The sequence below is a fragment of the Petaurus breviceps genome, unplaced genomic scaffold, assembly GCF_028583685.1.
Source record: "Petaurus breviceps papuanus isolate PSGF00001 unplaced genomic scaffold, PetGlider_PUasm1.0 207, whole genome shotgun sequence".
Taxonomy (NCBI): domain Eukaryota; kingdom Metazoa; phylum Chordata; class Mammalia; order Diprotodontia; family Petauridae; genus Petaurus; species Petaurus breviceps.
The window spans coordinates 28,266,494-28,282,541 of record NW_027185850.1 but is presented as its reverse complement, the minus strand read 5'-3'; the positions used below and the strand labels follow the sequence as shown (position 1 = coordinate 28,282,541).

The window sequence follows — 16,048 nt, the reverse complement described above, 5'->3', positions numbered from 1 at the left end:
AAGATTCTTGGAAGGCAGCGATGACGTTGATTTTACTCTCCTGTCCCAGGACACATGGGGGAAGCTCAGCAACCAGGACAGTTCTGTGGAAATTTGTGAGTCCATCCGCCTGATGACCTTGGACAATATCATGAAATGTGCCTTCAACGTCCAGACTGGCTCCCAAACAGAAAGGTCAGTAATGAGGGATACAGAGGGAGAGGCCTATTGACCAGTACCCTAACTCCTGATAATGCATTGTACTTCCTCTTGTAGCTTCTCTACCAACTACCTCTCAACTGTGACCAAACTCTCAGAGCTCATCTTCCACCGCCTACACAGCTACCTCCATCACCATGACTTGATTTACAGGTGGAGCTCTCAGGGGCAAGAATTTCAGGCTGCCTGCCAAATAGCACATCAGCACCCAGGTGTTTCCTGCACCCTGGGCTACCTCTGCATGCTGTTTAGTTCACTGACTCCTGTTGGCTGGGATACTCAATTCAATTCAATTCAACAAAAAATAAATTAATCACCCACCATGTACCAAGAACTCTGATTAGCTCTGTGGACCCAAAGAAAGGAATGAAACAACATCTGACCTTGTAGAGCTTACATATTACCTTGGAGATAAAATAAACACATTGATAAATAAATACAAAATATAGGCAAAGAAATTTGGAGAAAGGGCTAACCTTTGGGGAATATAAGAACAAACCTTTGAGAGGAGTTGAGCTTTGGGACTCCTACAGGAGCTAGGGATTCCAAGGGCAGAGGAGAGGAGGGAGAGCATTCCAGGTGTAAGAGACATATTTTTGGGTCTCTAGTGCTGGAATTGAATTGAATTGGAGCAAAATCAGCCTTCAAATAAGATATTAGGTCAAATATTATAATATGTATTTTTAAAATAATTTTATGTTTATTAAGTAATTCCATAATGCTTTTAGTTTAGTTAAGTTTTTGTTTGTTTGTTTGTTTGCTTTTTGGAGGAGGGAAGGCAGAGCAATTGGGGTTAAGTGACTTACCCAAGGTCACAAAGCTAATAAGTATTAAGTGACTGAGGCCGGATTTGAACTCAAGTCCTTCTGACTCCAGGGCTGGTGCTCTATTCACTGCACCACCTAGACACCCCTATAATATGTATTTGATAAGGATAAATTTAAAAGATTACACTCAAGTTAAAAATGTCAATTTCATAAGTACAAGATTGGGGAAACATGGTTAGAAAGCAGTTTCTTTGAAAAAGATTTGAGGTTTCCAGTTAAACCACATGTTAATATGAACCAACAATATCAGAGGGAAGGAATATAATGCTATTATAGGCTACATTAAGAGAAATATAGTTTCAGTGCAGCTAGGTGGTGCAATGGATAGAGGACTGGTCCTGGACTGAGGAGGATCTGAGTTCAAATCCAGCCTCAGACACTTACTAGGTATGTGACCCTAGGCAAGTCATTTAACTCTATTTGCCTCATACAAAAAAGTACAAGAAATAAAGTTCTAGGAATAAGGAGAAGATATGCCACAATATTCTTCCCTAGACAGGTCAAATCTACAGTATTTTGCAGATTTCTGGCTGTCGTTTTTCAGTGGATCACTAGGGCTATTTAGTCCGGAGAAGACCTAGAGGAAACAAAATAGCTAAATTGAAGAATTAATTTGCTTAGCCCTGGGAGCAAAACAAGGGACAGTAAGTGGAAGCTGTATAGAGGTAGATTGAAACTGTCACCTCAAACTGTCAACTCCAAACATAGTGAAGTCAAATGAGACCCAAAGTGAACTGCCAGTCCCAGAGACAACTCTCTGCAGAATCAGCGACAATAATTAGTTCATGTTCTTCATGCTAAGAGGAAAATATTTTGAACTTTCCCCCAGCCCAAATCATCCAAGAAAGGAGGGAAGCCCTCAAGAATGATAGTGAACAGGACAAGATACAAAAGAAGAAGTACCTGGATTTTCTGGATGTTCTTCTCGGTGCCAAAGTAAGTCTGCCAAATATCTGAGCAAACCAACCCAACACTTTGATTCCATTCAATTCAGTGGAACCACCACTTATTAGGCACTTACCTTATGCCTGACACAATTCTAAGTGCTGGGGACCCAAAGACAAAAATGATAATAATCCCTGACTTCAAGGAATGTACATTTTACTGGAAAATCAGGACATATGGAAAGACAAGTAAATTGGTTGTTTGATTGAAATAACCAATGAATTAGATTAAATGAAATTGTCAGAGAAGTTCAGTCAACTGAAAGGACTAATTAGCCCCCAACTCTTCATTTTGATGAGAAGGTGGAATTCTATAATTTAGACTATGTGATTAAGTCATTTAAACTATTTATTAAGTACCTATTCATGCTGAAGAATATGGTAGCCACTGGGACAGACAAAAAAAAGTAGTCAAGACATGATGCCTGGTCTTATGGAAATCACTGTCTAGTGGGGATATGAAACAAACATAGATGACTGTGATGTACAATGTCACTTGAGAAATCCATTAGGGACATGAAAACACAGTGCTCTGGGAATTCAAAGAGAAAGTTGTCATTGGGGGAGGGGAGGCTCTATGAATGTCATCAACGGATGTCTATGAATGATGTTTGAAATCAGAACCCCTTATGGATTGAATTACTTTCTACCACAGTCACTCTTATATTTTGCCAATTGAAAATATCATTTAAAAATTGAATTTGGATAAAGAAATACTTCTATCCTTTTTTCAGGGTGAAAATGGAGAAGGTTTATCAGATGAGGAGCTGGAGGCTGAGCTTAACACATTTGTGTTTGGTGGCCATGACACCACAGCCTCTAGCCTTTCCTGGCTCTTCTACTGTATGGCCATGAACCCGGATCATCAACACCTATGCCGAGAAGAGATCAGAAATATCCTAAAACTTGGGGACACCATTACCTGGTAAGAACATCAAACACTTAATCCTAATTCCTGGGTTCTTTGCTGTTTGTTTCCCTCCTCGGGCACCATGGCTGCCCATCACTTATCCTTCTTTCTTCAAACCAAGGTCCCTTGGTATGTTTTAGTTTTGTAAAAAGTACTTAACACAGTTTCTGCAACAGAGTAGGCACTATATAAATGCTTGCTCCCTTCCCCCTTCTCTTCTCTAGTTTGTCTTTGGCTCTCAATGCAAACAGTACCACCAGGTTGTTCCAAGTACAACCTTGGTACAATGTAGTGTATAGTGATGACAGTGTACAGTAATGAAAACTTCAAGTCCTCTAGCACTTCAAAAGTCACATGATGATACTCTCATCATGGCAAAGGAAGTCAAGAAGATAGGGACGTGTTTTCCTCCCCTATAAAAGTATTTCTTGGTGATGTGACTTCCTCCTTCACTGATCCCAGTGGCTCTTGATCCCACCACTGGAATACTGAGTTCTAAACTTCTTGCTACCTTATATATACTCTACAGGCTTGACCAAGTCTTTTTACCCAATCCCAACATGTTTCCTGTGTATGTTATTTCATTTCATCCAATGACTTTGTTTTTTCTAAGTTGATCAAGAATGTTTTGCACCTAGTTTAATGCTTTTGATTGGTTGGTTCGTTGAATAAAGGTGGTCTCACCTGATGGAAGACATCAGGTTGTAGAGTATCTGTTAGTTACATTAAGCAGGATGGGGTGATTAATTTATTCAATCAAGCTCACCTTTACAACTGTAATAGCTTTCTTAACTGCCCTGTCACCCAATTGACCCATATGAGTTTGCTGAAACTGAACACCTGTTGCAGCAAGCACCCCAGTGTCCCCAGGGTGCCTGCTCACACAGGTTCTTGGATCTGCTTTGTTAAAGGAAAGCAACTCAAAATGGGTTAACAAGCTTACTTTAATCAGTCAGACATATATCGTTTACCTTGTTCAGGAGAAAAGGTCAGCACCCTGAACCTCAAAGTATACAGGCATAATTATCAAGACAGAAACATCAAGTGGACAGATTTCCAAACTGTCCAACCATTACATCCATACCCAGTCAACATCTGGGTTTCCACATTCTGGGTTTTTCAAAGCCGGGAGACTTTCAACAACGGCTTCCCAGAATTCAGATCAAATCACAGAACACTTCTCAAAGTGAGTCCCAAAACAAAGCTACACATCAGGGCTTATATAACCTTCTCCTGGCTCAGAGAATGTAACAACCTTATTGACTCACTGGCCAATCAAGAAGTATCTACTGAAAAACAAGCCTCCCCCACCCCAGGCTTCAGGTGCACATTAGCCTAGGGGCAGGGAAGATCTTTAAAATTTACATTCTTATTACAACACCCCAGATCATTTTCTGGCAACTGCTCTCTAGTCAGGTTTTTCCTATCTTGAACTTTAAAGGTTGATTTTTTTTGTTCTGAAGCATAAGTTTTTATATTTACCCCTGATTGTTGTAATCTTCTTACATTCATCCCAGTGTTCTAGCCTATCTTTATGAATTCTGACTTGGTCCTTCAGTGCATTAGACAGACTCCCTAGTTCTGTGTCAACTACAAATGAGATAGAGTCCATCTATGCCCATTTACCAAAGTTATGGATAAAAGTTGTATATGTGAGAGGATAACACACAGATACCTGAGACGGACTGGTAATATAAGAAGCCATCAATTACTGTTCTTTGGGTCCATCTATTCAACCAATTCCTGATGATGATGATGATGATGGTGAGGATGATGATGATGATGATGGTGATGGTGATGATGATGGTGGTGGTGATGATGATAATGTGATGATGATGATGTGATGGTAATGTGATGATGATGATGGTGGTGATGGTGATGATGATGGTGATGATGATGGTGATGATGATGGTGATGATGATGGTGATGATGATGATGATGCCTAGCAAGTTTTCCAAAGCACTTTACGTATATGATCTCATTTTGCTCTCATAACAACTGTGTGATGTGGGTGCTATCATTATCCCCATTTTACAGATAAGGACACTGAGGCTTATAGAGGCTAAAAGACTTTCTGTAAGGTACCTCCCTCTTGAGTGTCTGAGTTGGGATTCAGATTCAATTCTTCCTGCCTTTCAGTCCAGCATTCTATTCACCACTTTCCTGCCTGGTCCTTCTATTGTATAGCCTGCATCTCTCCATCTTGTCCACAAAATAGCAAGAGAGCCTTTGTGAATTGATATGCTAACCTCTAGACAAACTCTATTTAGAGCATTTTCCTAATCTACTTGACTCTTGTAACCCTGCCAAAAAAGGAAGAGAAAGAAACAAGACTGAACTGGCATGGCCTCAGCCTGATGATGCTATCTGGCCTTTTGGTCACACTGTCATTCAAAGCACTCATTCAGTTTTGCAAAGCAACACTCTTATGTTATCTCATCTGACTTTTACCGCAAACCTGTGATGTAACAGATATATATCATCATCATCATCATCATCATCATCATCATTCCTATTTTATAGGTGAGAAAACTGAGACTGAGGCACAGGATCTTGCCCATGGGTTCTGAGCTAGTAGCACTATAAGGTTTGCAATGAGCTTTACATATCTTACCTGATATCAGTGCTGTGAGGTAGGTGCCATTATTATCCCATTTCACAAATGGGGAAGTTGAGACATTAAAAGATTCTCTGACTTTCCTGTGATCATACATACATAAGTATCAGGAGTGGGACTTGAACCCAGTCATCTCTTGACTCCAAGTTCAGCACTCCTTCCATAAGACCACATTGCTGCTTCTAGATTTTTAGTAACTATCACTTTAATAATACATTCTATGATTTATATTCTTAATAATAAGAGTAATTCAAAATTAGTTTAGCTTTGGAATGTGGTCTTTTTTTTGCTTATTTCAAATGAGAACTCCCATTTTTATGGTGCTAATTTAGACATTTTCCTTATAATAACCTGTGAGGGAGGAAATGCAAAAATTATTGTAACTATTTTTCTGATAAAGGAACTGAGATTCAGAGAATAGAAGTTGCTTGCTGTTAGAAGCAGAGGCCAGAATTGAATTCAGGCCTTTTTGCCCCAAATCCAATTATTTTAATGACCAGGGTACCCTTTAATGAAAATTGGAAATACACAAGCCCAATGACAAAGCTCTAACCCAATTGCTGGGTTTCAAAGGGCTAGGAAATGGTCTGGTTTTTCAATCTTGCTTGCCTCAGCATCCCATATGGGGTGAATATTAGGCATATCATAGCCTAAATTGATCTGATATCTTTCATCCATTGCCAACTTGAGATGGATTATTATATCACAGATATGGAGCTGGAAGGAACCTTAGGGGAAATCAAATCCCTAGTCCCCTCCTTTGATTGAGTGATTTGTCCAAAGTCACACAGCTGGTAATTAAAAGAGCTGGATTTTAACTGAATTCCTCTGATTCCAAGTCCACCACTCCTCACTGCACCTACCTGCCTTCTAAGAGGTAGAACTCCAAAATCCCAGTGGTCCTTATAGATCTGATGGAGACCCTAGCCAAAAACCCTTATCTTTCCATCTCTTTCTTGTCTATGTTTCCTCACAGGGACCACCTAGACCAGATGTCCTACAGCACCATGTGCATCAAGGAAGCCCTCCGCCTCTACCCACCTTGCATCACCATAGCTAGGGAGCTTAGCAAACCTATCACCTTCCCAGATGGACGTTCCTTACCCACAGGTATCAGTCTGCCTGCCCAACATAATCAGTTCCCTCTAGAATTCATTGCCCCAGGGATCAGAACTAAGGAGCCTTTTGGTTCATGAAGGAGCTAGGAAATAATGCTAAATTCCTAATATTGGGTTCATAGTGGGAACTTAATACAGAATGATTGAGTTTTAAAATACACCTTATAGAAACAGAACAAGAAAGACATATAGAGACAACTTCAAGTATTGAAAGGGCTCTTACAAAGAAGAAAAGTTAGACTTTATGTAATATGAGTCAGAAGGTACTTTAAACATCATCCAGTCCAACATGGATATAAGAATCTGCATTTTCTTCGATCTTGAGAAGTATTCATCCATCTTTTACTTGAACACTACCAGAGATGGGAAATTAACTATGCCACAGACAGCCTAATTTAATTTTGGAGAGCTCTAATTGTTAGGAATTTTTCCTTATATCAAGCTAAAGTTTGCCTCTCCATAGTTCCTAGACATTATTTCTGTCCTGTGGGGTCAAACCAAGACCAGCTAATCCAGGCCTTCAGATACATGGGGACAGTGATCTTGTTTTCCCCTGAGACTTCACTTCTCCAGATTTATATGGTGCCTTTTAAGCCACTCCTAAAATCCTGTTGAATTTGTCCTTCCGTGGAGCCTTGTGGAGCTCACCATATCAGTCAGTCAACTAACCTAAGCACCCAGTTGTGCCATGTTGGGGTTACAAAAAAAGGAAAATGTTGAAGATCAGGAGAAGATAAGGGAATTATGCAGTAATGTCCAGGAAGTACTTCTGAAATACATGAATCAGCTATAAAATAATGAGGGTATAATGCAGCCATACCTCCTAATTGGGAGAGTACAAAATGTTCAGAGGTACCTGTTATGCAAGGTACAATGCGAAGAGGGAAAAGAAGGGTCCAGAAAAGGAGCTCTAGGAAAGTACAGGAGAGGAAGGGTGCTTTGAAGGGGGAGGGAAATATATGGAATGAATATCTCTCTCTCTCTCTCTCTCTCTCTCTCTCTCTCTCTCTCTCTCTCTCTCTCTCTCTCTCTCTCGTTGTGTGTGTGTGTGTGTGTGTGTGTGTCCCCTCTCCCTCCCTCCCTGTCTAGGTATGATAGTTGTCCTCAACATCTGGGCTCTCCATCACAACCCTGCTGTCTGGGAAAAGCCTCAGGTATGACTCATTCTAACCCAAATGTTTCACAGAAACAATCACACTTTCTGAACCTCGGATCCTCCCTCCTAAAATGTGTAACTGGACTGGAAAGTCTCTTGGGAACCTTTCAGCTCTAAGTCTAAGAGTCAAGTATCCAATGAATTAAGTTACTTCAAGTGCCAAAGTAATTTTCACTGATGTAGGTCCTCCCTCATTTAACACGAAGAGACCATTAGCTCCAATCATTCCATCCTTCCTTCATTCATTCCTTGAAGGAACATGTATTTTCTACCTATCATAGTCCAGTCCATGCCCATCTCTAGCAAATGTTCTTGATAAGTTGCTGAGGCTGAGAAAACTTATCACCTCCAATCACTTCTCTGATGATGAACTTCTCCCTAAGAAGGGAGGTTTTCAGAGCATAGAGCCTGATTTATGTGCTTGACCCTAGGCTCAAAGCTGGTCCAGATTAGTAAGGTCTAGCAAGTTGTTTCTCCTCTAGGAGAGCCTTCAAACCACCCCCCCTCCCCTGCCCCAGCCAGGATCATCTCCACACCATGACAAGTCTTTCTTAGGAAGATAACAGTGGAAGAAAATTTAAGGGAGAAATAAAACACTTTTATTTCAATAGCCTGGAATTGGTAGCATTAGGTTAGGTTTTTTGTGGGGAACAGGGGGATAGAGTGGAAGGACCATTACTTAGATCTTTCACTAAAGTCTTCTAATGTCTCCTTTGTGGAAGGTGGTGATCCGGGGATCTCTAAGGTTCTACCAGAAGTGAAAACCCTCTAGAAAGGAGACATCAAACATGTGACCCATGGGCCACAATCTTGAGTGAGCCCAAACCAATTTAAATTCTAACCCAAATGTTTCACAGAAGCAATCACATCCAAACTCACTCTGGCAGATACTCAAATACATATTGCTCTTTCCCAACAGTGCTAAATGACCTGAAGGCCTTGACTCCCACCCTGCCTCTGCTTCTTAAATATTGCATTGTGCAGCCTACCTAATCTTTCTGAACCTCGGATCCTCCCTCCTAAAATGTGTGACTGGACTGGAAAATATTGAACAAAATAAATAAATAATGTTAATGGTTTTCTAAGCCAATATTTGGCCTGCAGAGATCCTTATGTATGGTTTAATGGCCCCCATTTCCATTTGAGTTTGATACCACTGCTCTAGAAGATCATTCCCCACCTCCTCGAAGGTTCTGAGTATGGGCTAATAGATGGACAGTGTAGTATCTGCTTGACTTCCAAGGATCAGTCAAGCTAAGTCCAGAGAGGTTGGTCACCCAGAGGTTTGCTTTTGTGATGGATAGTTGGAAAGTCTCAGTCATAGAAATTTATGAAGAAGGCCTATCTTGGAACATATAGAGGGACTGCGATCTCTACTGACAGAGAGAGGGCCTCCATTGATGAAGCCCAGGCTCCTTCAAGTATTGGCAATGCTAGATTACAAAGTAGACCCATCAGAAGCTCTAGACAGTGAGTATGGCCAGGGGATGGCCAGGAGAAACTGTACCCAGCATGACCTTCCATCCCTGAAAATGGCCCAGGGGAGACTTGGGGCTGCACAGACTACAACAAAAACTAGGAGTCCAAGGATGTAACAGAGTTCAGCCCTCCAAGCCAGCTACTCAGGACCATAAAAGTCCTCTTTTGCCTGGATTTTTGTCTTGTTCATCTAAACTCAAAATTAACCAAATAAGTACCTCTTTTCTTTCCTTCTTTTAATGGAGTCCAACTATAGTCTATTAGTATCAAAGATCTGATTGTGACATGACGAGAAAAGTGTTTGTCTTACAGAACATCAATAGCAAAGTTCAGATCTGATCTGTTTATTTAGAAAAGAACATAGCCTGGTTAGTGCCAAAGTGCCTTTTTTTTTTCAATTTGAGTTCAATGCAAAGAGCTAAATTTGAGATAAAGTCTTGAATGTTTAATTACCTAGGGCCAACTTGTGAGCAATTTTTTTAAAACCCAAGAAATGTATTCATTATAGTGTGGGGGGTCTCATTGCAGGTCTTTGACCCCCAAAGGTTCTCCCAAGAGAATTCCATGAAGAGACACTCCTATGCCTTCTTACCATTCTCAGCTGGACCTAGGTGAGGATGCACTAAGTAATTGTATCGGGTACCATAGTGAAAATGACCAAAAATTTTTATTTGGAAACCACTTCCTCCCCTCAGCCTTCTCCCCACTTGGGTTCTCTTTTGTTGGATGAAGTTATGACCATAATTGGTTGGTTCAGGAGTTAAATCCGATATAGAGATAACAGAATTTCAAATTCAAGCAATAGTTCATCATACAGTTAGTTTCAAACACAGAGCATATGGAGATGAGCAATATGAAATGAAAGTTAGGTTGGAATCAGACTATGGAAGGCCTTAAATGTCTGAGTAAGGCATGTGCATCTTATCCTAAAAGCAATAGACAGAGACTGAAGGTATTTATAAAGGGGATTATTTGGTTCACTTACCACAACCTAACCACTAGCCTTACTCATCTATCTTGAAGAATGCTATGTGCCACTGGTCACAAGGGGAACTCAGAAAGCATAGAAATAGAGCAGTAGGACCTGTCACTACTCCGAGAAAAATGACTAAGAGAGCACATCCCAGGGTTGGTGAGTGAGGAAGTCAACTAGATGAATGGAGCCTCTGTAGGAGCCAAAGGTACTAATCAGGCTTGGCATTAAGAGAGGCGTGAGGTGTCAAAAAAAGAACAAAGGATTCAAAGTCAGAGGATCTCATCTGCATCCCTGATATTTAGTGGGATGTCAAAAGTATCACTGACACTTGGTGGAATAGGATAAATGATGGATATAGGGCTTTTTAAAATTTACAATAAACAGAACAGACAAAAGGCAGGGGATATAATAGCATTTCAAATTAAGAAGTTATATTGCTGTGATGAAATTTAGAAAGCAAAGGGGATAACATAATGGAGAGCATTTGGGAGAAACCCAACAAGTTTGTTGGTTTGTGGAGTCTGTGCTAAATACCACCTAGATATAAAGAGAAAATCCATGTGGAGTTCAAGAAATGGGTTACAATTCATTACAATGGGTTATATTATTATCATGGTAGTCTGGGATAGTAGTGATAGGAAATGTCCATTATCTGGACATATGGTATCTTTCCTTGCCCAAAGGAGAGTAGACCATAACTTCTTGGCTTGTTTGAAGGGAAATTTGATCCTTTGCACAGTGAACAAGTCAGTGATTAGAAGTTGTCATCTGGGGCAACTAGGTGGTGCAGTGAATAGAGCACCAGCCCTGGAATCAGGAAGATCTGAGTTCAAATCCGGCCTCAGACACTTAACACTTACTAGCCGTGTGACCTTGGGCAAGCCACTTAACACCCATTGCCCTGCCTTACCCCTCCAAAAAAGAAAAAAAAAAGAAGTCATCATCTGTTTCTGATTCTCATTAACAAAGACAAACTGGGATGTGGTGGAAATGACAGGAATCTTAAGGAGGATTGACCATGCCCTGTTAGAAATTGTAATAAAGGAAAGAAAAGCAAGACATAGTCTGAAATGTAACCTAGATTTCAAAAGGTTTGGGAAAATAAGGTAGGATCTCATGGACTAAAATTCTATAGGGGAAGTCAGCATAGGAGTCCCTCAGCCAATCAATCTACCAGTAAGCAAGCATTTATTAAGAGCTTACTATATGCCAAGCACTGTGTTAAGCATCTGGGATAAAAATAAAGGCAAAACAAAAAAAAACAGTCTCTGCCTTCCAGAAACTCACATTCCAATGGAGAAAACATATTAATATCTAGGACCATGTAAGATAAGTAGAGACACACAGAAAGTAATCTTAAAATATTAGCAGCTGGGGGAACCAGGGAAGGCCTCCTGCAGAAGGTGAGATGTAAGCTGAGACTAGAAGGAAGGGAAAATAATAGGCAGAGGGAAGAGGACAGCAAATTCTAGGTGGGGAAGGAAGATGGTGTAATCAGTGCTTAAGCATGGAGATGGAAGATAGAGTATCACATTTGAGGAAGTATAAGGAATCCATTGTAGCAAGATCCTCCAGAATAGGTAAGGTATAAGGAGCTAGAAGGTAGAAAAGGATGAGGATATGAAGAGCTTTAAAAACCAAAAAAAGAAAGGATTTGATATTGATATTGTAGTTGCTAGGAAGCCACTAATGCTTACTCAGCAGGGAGGTAACATGATCAGACCCATGCTTTAGAAAAATCACTTTAACAATTCAGGGGAGAATGGATTAGAGTAAAGAGAGACTTGAGACCAGGCCACCAACCATAAGGCTATTTAATCATTCAGGTGAGAGGTGATGAAGGCCTGAACCAGGAAGGGAGGACAGAGCAGAAAATGTATTCAGGTAATGCTGAGAATGTCAAAACAACAAGTTGTGGATGCATTGGAGATCTGCTGTGAGTGAGAGTGAGAAGTTGAGGATGACACCTGGGTTGTGGGCCTCCAACACTCATAGCAGTGTAGATAAGTGGATGGAGTCTGGAATCCTGCCTCAGTCACTCACTTAGCCATGGACCCTGGATAAGTCACTCAGTTTCTCAGCTCTTGTCTTCTCATCTATAAAATGGAGATAATAAGGCCTGGACCATGAGGATGTTGTAAGGATTAAATAAGAGAACATATCTTAAAGTACTACATAAGTGCTAGCTGTGGTTAATAATCATAATTAAATTAAGTTGGGATAACAAGAGGTTTGGGGAGAAAAGATGGTTTGGGACATTTCAACTTGAGAGCTACAAGACATCCACTACATTCAGTAGATAGATATCCAAGAGCCAGCTGGAGCTCCATGACTAGCTCAGGAGAGAAGTTAGGGCTAAAAATCAAGATCCAGGAATCATTTGCAAAGAGAAGACAATTCAGCCCATGTGACATCAACGAGTGGGATGATTTAGAGTGAAAAGAGGAGGGGGACCAGGACAGATTTCTGGGGAATATCCATGATTAGAGAGCATGACCTGAATGCTGAACTAGCAAGAGACTGAGAAAAAGCAGTTGTAGAAATCAGAAGAGAACAAGGAGAGAGCAGTGTCATGAAAACCTAGAGAGAGTGAATATCCAGAAGGAAAGGGTGATTAACACTGTCAAATGCTACAGGGAGATCAAGGAGGAATGGGATTGAGAAAAAGCTCTCAATTTTGCCTATTAAGAGACCACTGGTCACTTCAAAGGGCAGCTAGGTGGTGAAGTAGATAGAACATTGGGCTTGGAATCATGGTCATGCTTACAGTATGTAAAGCAGTTGAAGGGCCTACATTGTGTTTAACCTGGGGTATTCAATATTTTTTGATCATTTGGGGGCACATGTACATGATGGTTTTCTTCATGTATTAGAAGGGATATCATAGGGAAGAAGAATTAGATGTTCCTAAACATCTGCTTAGTTTGAGACAGCAGAACTAGGCTTGGTATGGATAGGTCAAGTTCCAAAAAGGGATACCTAGGGGGAGGTGGGTGTCTCAGTGAATAGAACACTAGCCCTGGAGTCAGGAGTACCTGAGTTCAAATCCAGCCTCAGACACTTACTAGCTATGTGACCCTGGGCTTAGCCTCACTTAGCCCCATTGCTTCAAAACAAAAAAAGCATATCTAGATTTGTTAAAAGGAAAAACTCCCCTAACCAATAGAGTTGTCCCAAAGGAGAAAAAACTGCCTAGGGAGGTGGTGGTTCTTCCCAAATGAGTGAAAGACTATATGACTACTTGTTTGGGATTTTGTAGGCAGGTGGAAACACTTCCCAATTGTTCATCATGTGTATAAGGCCTCAAAACCTCCTTGAATTAATCAAAGACATTTCTAATTAAGTGACACAGGAAGTCCGTTCCGATTGGGTGAAGGATATTTGGGCATACCCCAAGAATTGTGTGTAAAAGGAGGTTCTAATTCAGGACCATGGAGAGAGACATGAAGGGAAAGACCGTTGAAAGGAACAAATAGGTACCTTGAGGGCTGAGCCTGAAAGATCAGCAGCATAGTTGCGTAGGACCACTGCAAAGGAAGAAAAAGAAAATAGAACTAAGTTGTGGCAGGGAAGGAGATGAAGGAGGGCCATCAGGTCTATAGTAATCATAGAGCAAAAGGTTCCGGCCAAAGTCATCTGTTCAAAGACCAAGGGAAATTCTAAAACAGGGTCTTTTCTTTCCTCAACTTCCCCTCCCAGTGCTTGTCTATTAACCAATACTTGTGAGATACTCCTCTGCTTTTTTACCCAATTGTTTCTGGTAACAGAGATCATAGGTTAGAAAGAAAGAAATATTCAGTAAGTTAAGGCAGAGAGCCACATCTCTACCAAAATATCTAACTTTTTTCCCTTACAGGAAGCACAGAGTGACTCTCATGATATTTCTAATTTTTTCTCTAATACAAACTCCTTTAAGCAGAGGGGGAGGAAACTGTGTGTACCTGAAAGGTCATTGTATTGCCCTATACTTAAAATGAGCAAATTACTATAACAGGATATCATACTATCACAGCTGCTATTTAGGACCAAAGTGTCCTTAGACAAGTCAATTCCACTTTCTCACCTCAATATATTTCTTTGTAAAATAAAGGGGTTGAATTAGACATCTCTAAGACCATTCTTTGAATCATGGACATATGTTTCAGTCTTTTTATTCAAGGACCTAAGGTTTTAGCATCAATATGCTTCAAGAGGAAAATGAAACAAAACTTACCCAAGCTTCAATTTCTCCCCTTTCCTTCCCAGGAATTGCATTGGGCAGCAGTTTGCCATGCTGGAGCTGAAGATGGGACTGGCCCTAACTCTTCTCCGTTTTGAGCTGTTGCCAGATCCAGAGAAGCCTCCAATCCCAATGCCCCACTTAGTTCTCAGGTCTAAGAATGGAATTCATCTGTACCTAAGACCATTCCACTAGTTCTGCTGGTCCTAGGGATGGATACTGTGACCCAGTTGGAAAGTCTCTTCACTTAACAGCCAACGATTCAAGTAAACATATACAAACAATACAGAATTGATTGTTTCTTCTTTTTTCTGTTGTTTTGAACTGGATTTTGTGATTTGGGGACTGAGAAGGGATTAAGGGTAAGGGGAGATTTGCCTTCCTAAATTTTTTTTGACTTGAATGGTTATTAACAATGTAATAATAAACCTGGGGTCCTTATGTGCATATTAGAGTAAGACTGGGCATGAGGTGTCCTACGGTGCTGAGAAAAAAACACTCAGAGAATGAGAATTTGACTTCAGATAATCCAGCAAGTAGATAACCAAAAGTGACTCTTGTCATTTTATTTGGACCATGAACAAGGGCAAGCATGATTTTTGACAAGGTGTCTGAGGCAGTATTAATGAGCAGGTCATTTATATGGTGCCAAAACACATGGTAAATGTGCGTTAGAAAGGACAAGGATTGGTATTCCCATTCTACAGAGGAGGAAATGAAGACTTGGGAATAAGAACTACACCCAAGACCACAAAGCTAGTACTTGGCACAGCCTGAAGTCAAATGAAGCCTCATCATCTTTCCACCTACCATGCAGAGATAGGACTACTCAGGTTCATCTCAATGTCAAGTCAATAATCAGGATCAAGGGCACAGACTCAGAATGTAAGGCTAGGGACAAGGATACTCGAGGTCACAGAGGCGAAGGCCCCAGTGCTGCACAGTGCCTACCACATAGTGGGTACTAAATATTTATCAATTAATTGAGTGGTCAATTGCAGTGAAGAAGAAAAGGGGAGGGAGGGAAGGAGAGAGAATAAGAGAGGAGAGGAAACAAGAGGGGGTAAAAGGAGGGGGAGGAGCAGGAAGAGGAGAGAGACAGACAGAAGAGAGGGGGGAAGGGTGAAATGGGAGAAAAGGGAGAGCCTGTTTCCACCATTGGCTTCTCTGTATCCTTAGACAAGTCTCTACTCATCTATATAATGAGGATACAAATACTCATACTTCTACCTTTGAGAGTTTTTGAGAGGAAAACACTTTGCAAATCTTTGTAGAAATTTGAGTTATTATTTATGTTGTTATTAGCATACCTGCAATGATACTCCCCAGGAATTAAGGTGATCATGATGACCCTGACCTTGCTGAATCATGTGGTGTTGCCCAACCCTTAGAAGCCGAACTTTAATGAGATAAGCAGAAAGATCCTTAGAACTCCTAGGGGAAAGTGTTGAAGCTGCCACTAGCCCTAGAAAGGGCACACAGGCCCCCTTCCCATCTGGGAATGCCTGCATACAAGAACTGAGAGCAGAGACTCCTATCCTCTGGGTTTTCACTTTCTAAAGTGGCCCTTAGGCTGTGGTTGAAGAGCTGATTGCCTTGGCAAG

General features: G+C 40.8%; 1 protein-coding gene across 1 annotated transcript in view; it reads left to right on the top strand.

Moving 5' to 3' along the window:
- LOC138165006 (cytochrome P450 4X1-like) overlaps nt 1-14,735 on the top strand; it is a 36,790-nt gene extending 22,055 nt beyond the window's left edge. The window contains exons 5-12 of the mRNA XM_069093054.1: nt 50-174; nt 256-410; nt 1,855-1,961; nt 2,704-2,894; nt 6,473-6,606; nt 7,704-7,768; nt 9,778-9,860; nt 14,471-14,735. Coding sequence (XP_068949155.1) covers nt 50-174; nt 256-410; nt 1,855-1,961; nt 2,704-2,894; nt 6,473-6,606; nt 7,704-7,768; nt 9,778-9,860; nt 14,471-14,639 — 1,029 coding nt within the window. The 3' untranslated portion in view covers nt 14,640-14,735. The remainder of the gene's footprint in view (nt 1-49; nt 175-255; nt 411-1,854; nt 1,962-2,703; nt 2,895-6,472; nt 6,607-7,703; nt 7,769-9,777; nt 9,861-14,470) is intronic.
- The last annotated feature ends 1,313 nt before the right edge of the window (nt 14,736-16,048 follow it).